General features: G+C 42.6%; 2 protein-coding genes across 9 annotated transcripts in view; one reads left to right on the top strand and one right to left on the bottom strand.

The window, feature by feature from the left end:
* Window positions 1-2,186, top strand: part of LOC126573535 (uncharacterized) — a 29,318-nt gene extending 27,132 nt beyond the window's left edge. For all 8 annotated transcript variants that reach the window (XM_050233730.1, XM_050233733.1, XM_050233732.1 and 5 more), the window contains one exon: window positions 2,071-2,186. The gene's annotated coding sequence lies outside the window, so the exon portion shown is untranslated. The remainder of the gene's footprint in view (window positions 1-2,070) is intronic.
* Window positions 2,187-4,172: 1,986 nt separating this feature from the next.
* LOC126569098 (cullin-associated NEDD8-dissociated protein 1) overlaps window positions 4,173-5,000 on the bottom strand; it is a 5,862-nt gene continuing 5,034 nt past the window's right edge. The window contains exon 8 of the mRNA XM_050225927.1: window positions 4,173-4,956. Coding sequence (XP_050081884.1) covers window positions 4,811-4,956 — 146 coding nt within the window. The 3' untranslated portion in view covers window positions 4,173-4,810. The remainder of the gene's footprint in view (window positions 4,957-5,000) is intronic.

The following is a 5,000-nucleotide window of genomic DNA, read 5'->3' as shown; positions in this document are numbered from 1 at the left end:
CAGTTAAGGGCGCCAGTTCATTGGGCACAAAGTCTAGTAAAATGTTCGTCGTAGCAGATAAGAACATTTACCCAGAACAAAATAGGAAGGAAGGAAGAACATGCTAGCTGCCGGATTTGCGAAGAGCATGTGACTGCAAACGTTTCAAACATTGAAATCGTACCTCATTCCTACGATCCAACCTTCTGCCTTAGTTGGAAGAGATAGGCACAAGTGGAAGATCTTTGCTAGGTGGTGCCGACAGGCAGATAAACTCATATTACTCCGTATACAGCTGTCTACCGAATCGCAAACAATCGCTTTTTCAACACAAGTTACTGCTACCCGTACTAGTATTGTCCGTACTGTTAAATTGATTCAATCATTTGAACCATTTCTTCTTCCCACATTTCTCTCCTACCCAGTCCCTGCTGCTCCGTCTTTTGTTTCATTGCGACTTCGCCACATTTGGAAGGATGTTGCACTGCGTTTACCTAATACGTTTTCTTGTAGGCTTGCAACGGATATTACTACATCTTTCCTTACCCTCGATAATGATTGGTTACTATCGTCACATTGGTCACGTTTGAATGTGCTACTCTCTCACTGATGATGATCAACAATGTTTGCAATTTTGTTGAACGGATTTTGCTGACAGCTAAAAGATCATGCTAGAAGATGATTTGAATTTCTGGAATCCAATTGGCGCAGCTGCATGTGACGACAGATGACTTCTCTTTTAATAAAAAAAAAGACCTGCGAGCAACTGAGAACGATCGCGATCAATATTCGGTTGCGCGACGCGCTCTCTTCCGAACACAAAAGGAACACGCATAATCCGAGAAGCCCCCTAAGAAATACTCGACGGAAACGATACACTTAGCAGACAGACTAACGCGTTTGACCAATAACTCTTTGCCGAAGAAAACCAAAAACTGATCCAAAATCAACACAAAAATTATTAATCCAAGCGCAATAGCTAACTCGAACAGCTTTGACCGGCGTGCGAACCGCACTAGATATCAGATCAGAACCACCCCCGCTGTTGGGAGAGCATCCTCGCAAAAGGAAAAACCAAACAATCACGATCGAGAACGATCGTATACGCCTGCCTGTGTGTGCGTGCGTTAGTGTTGTGTTCGATTGATAACGATGATTCGTCCGGAATCGTCTCCTTCTTGTTCTCCTTCAAACTATACTTGCAGACCATCGCAATGAGGCCAAGAAGCAGAACTGATGTGAATTCACGAGACACGCACACCTTGTGCCGTCTTGTTTGTGTGTGTGCGCGTTTGTTTGTGTGCTTGTTTGTGCGAGGTTTACATCGCTAATGTAATCCCAAAAAAAAAAAACAGAAATATTGCGTGTACATTACCGCGCCAGATCATGATGTTGTTTCACTGCACCACGCACAACAACATAGGATGCAGATAGCGGAGAGCCAGAGTGAAAACGGGAATGTAGAGCTAGAGATCGCGGTGACAAGGAAGGTGGCGAGGAAGTCCCGTGAGTAAGGTACACGAACGAGTGGTTGCGCTTCCGGCATTTTTCGGCGCCCGTACTAAAAAGTTGCCACACAAAAAAGAGAATGCAATGGTTCCACAATTAAGCGGCATCCTTGTTCAGTTTGGCTGCCTTGATGACGCTACTTTTTGCACTAGATAAACTCAATGTTGCTGAAACATTTTTCCCAATCAAATCAATTTGCCAGAAAAATAACATTTGCTTCGATGCGAAAGCAAAATCTGATTAACGAAAGTTAAAAAAACCCGATCAAAATAGAAATGCTCCGCTTATAAGGCTATTGCATAAAAACAGAAAGAATGCATCGTAAACTCGGAAGCTTTGTCGTGTGCTGTATCAAAAAACCCTGTTTCAGCTCTGCTGCGCTCCGTGCTAAAACATTACTAGTTTAGGCGAAACAATACTGCTTCACATAATTTGTCTAATTGCCTAACAGCATCTCTGATTTTTATGTGTTTTTGTGTTTTGGTTTTCATTTCTTAATTAATGTTTTAAAGTAGACGAAACAAAAAACGAACAGAAGCAAGTTAACAAATTGTGGTTTCGTCACTTCTCTTCTCCTTTCAGGTCCTGGTGAAACCGATTTCTGAGTAGCAGAACACACGAGACAGCTGATCGAGCGCATTGCTTAGCGTTTGGATTACAATTGTAAATGGGATGTCTTTTCCCATTTGATATTTCGAAACCGTAGTCAGTTTGCTATTTTTTTTTTCTGCCCAAAAACCACCATCCGCTGTTTTGTTAGTGTGAAGCAGATACTTCTCTACAAGACGACAGCAATCCTGTTAACCGATCACTATAGTTATTAAACGATTTGCACAGCATTTTGCACCATCAAAGGAATGTGCTGAAGAAGGAGTAGTTCAAAGAAGCGTTGCAAACACGACAATCTTGCGCGACGATTTGGTTTCTCTTTGTTAACATTTTTGCTAGGTGTAATCTTGACCATGTTTCTTGCTTATTCTTGAATGACGAAGACGTTTTTGGTTTTGGTTTTTGGAACTGGAGCGCTGCCAACGGCCGAACATGGCGTGTGGCTCCCTGTTGTGTGTGTGTCTGTGTACCTTTTTTTGTCGTGTTTTTTTATGAATTACCCATACTGCAATATCAATTTTCCCACGATAAAAAGCGTTTGTTTCTGCTTGTGTGTATGTGTATGTTTGAAGGAGCAAAAGTATTGGAATTTGAAACAGCACAGAACAGCGCGAAACGGAACGAATTTCCCGAAAATCGAATAAACCAAACTTTTGAAACATTTAACGATTGAACGATGATCCTGTGCGATTAGGGCCCGCTACCCGGAAAACAGATACACGGCAACAATGATGAAGCTGTCGCCTAAACCCCTCTTCTCAATAGTTCCCATCCGCGATTGAAGAAAAGCGGGAAGATAACGACATGGATTTATGATACAATAGGATGTAAGGAAGATGCCTATCCACAGACGGACGATTTTGTTGATCATGCGTGCGCTAGAATCATAACTGCTGCAAGTTAATATGCAGACACACTTAAGAAACTGTTTTATTTTTTGCTAAACCACAATAAAGAAATGTGAAAATGTAAAGCCGCATCGTTTGGTTTCCTTATTCGCTTGGTGTGCCAATTTATGTGTACACAGCCTGCTCAACATCACCTTTCCAAGCAACATTTACCTACGTAAGGTAAAATCACAACCGAAAGACTGAGCCCAGTCAGCCTGTTCCCTTATGAGACAGCAATTTAATACCTTTCCCAGCAGCACGTGCATGGCCGTATATTATATGCTCATGAAGCTCTTATGTAGTATTGTGGATTACCACCGTTTAATGGGCTGGCATCTACAAGCCGGTGCTCGTTTGGCCAGTCTCAACTGAACAACCAGTGAAGTAGCTTCTGTTCGAAAAGTGTGGTACCCAGCATCGGCCGGAAACATCCATCGCTAGGATATCTCGCTGGTAAGCTCGTGTTTGCTCAGCGTAAAGGAAGCTATAATCTAAGTAGCCTAACGGTAATTGCAGGTCCCAACTGCAATGGACGACGGATCGGCGTCGGTACGTAGTGACGAACTTAAATTATCCAACCACAAAACTCTCAAAATGAGAGGGGATGAAGCGACCCGTCCCGCCTGGTACAGTTGGAGCGATTAGTACCATCGGATGCCAAACATATCGACAATCAGGCAGTGGATACAATTGAAGAATCGATCGATGATGAAAAGAATTTTGGTTAAATAAAATGTTCGTGAATGTGTGGAATAGAGTCCGTGTAGAATGAGTTTCAGGAGTTAACATGGTGACCAAAAATGATTGTGGGTTCTACTTACCTTCACCCCTACAGCCTTCACCTTAATTCGATTCGTCGGTGCGATTTTGTTCGACCCAGCTGCGATGTTACAGAATCTTGATCAGGAGAGGTCGCCTCGCTTTTTCTTTCAGTATCACTATCCTCACACTACCAACACTAACTTCACTGTGTAAAAAAAATAAAACTTTGGAACCACTAATTGCCATGGATGGCAGATTGTAACAGCACCGCTTTTCGACACTTTCTTTCAACTTTGACCCGTACAATTCGAACATGCGCTCCTTCTCCGTGATTGATCCGAACCGACTCGCCACTTTTACTCTATGTCTACTAGGACGATTTTCACTCGTTGCCTACTACACTTTTAACACTTTTCTACGCCATTATCAATCTCAAAAGGATATAATTTATTTTGAACGAATTTCACGACGCACTAATTTCTCAAGACCATTTACAAGCCACAGAAGGTAGAGTGTCGTTTGTATGATTTGCTTGACAACACTGGTCGTTTATTGAATTCGTTCACATTCATACATATTCTCTTCGAGTAGAACATTTTTGGGGTGGGAGCATACGAGCATTACCGGGGAACACGGGGGCTGCTCTAGCTCCATCCTGCGTTTACGTTTTCAAAATGAAAGTAATAGAGCAAAGCGCGCTTCGGGCATCCGAGCTCCGTTGTTTGTTCGTGTTGGTTAATACCAATTCGCTTACCCTTTTACCGTATCTTTTGCGATCGTTCGATACGTGTTGCAGCGAATCTAGCCCGGATACCTACAGTTCATACAAGGGATTTTTTTAAATCCTTCTTCTAAGCATCAGATCGATTGTTTAGCGTGTTTGCTATTTTCCCCATTCTATCTCACTTCTACATTCCACTTAGTTTGAATTCATTCCTGCAGCGAACCGTGGAAAAGATCATGATCACATCATCATTCCACCTTCGTTGATCCTCGACCTTCAAGAACTTCTCCGACCATCATCTTCATCATACGATGCGTACTTTCTTGTTAGCCTGTACCTAGCTCTGATCCATCGAAAGGTCGCGCCCATCGGTATTACTGTTTGTCACCCCGGACGAGTCCTTCTGTACCGATTCGAGCAACGGCTGCAGTTCCGATGAGCTGCGAATGAGGGCCAAAAATTCGGCCAAATGTTGATTTTTGTCTAGAGAAAGGCAAAGAAAATGAATTGAAAAAAAATGTAATTGT

This window comes from Anopheles aquasalis, chromosome 2 (assembly GCF_943734665.1).
Source record: "Anopheles aquasalis chromosome 2, idAnoAquaMG_Q_19, whole genome shotgun sequence".
In the NCBI taxonomy this organism is placed as follows: domain Eukaryota; kingdom Metazoa; phylum Arthropoda; class Insecta; order Diptera; family Culicidae; genus Anopheles; species Anopheles aquasalis.
The sequence above is the reverse complement of the archived record's forward strand: the minus strand, read 5'-3'. Positions and strand labels throughout refer to the sequence as shown.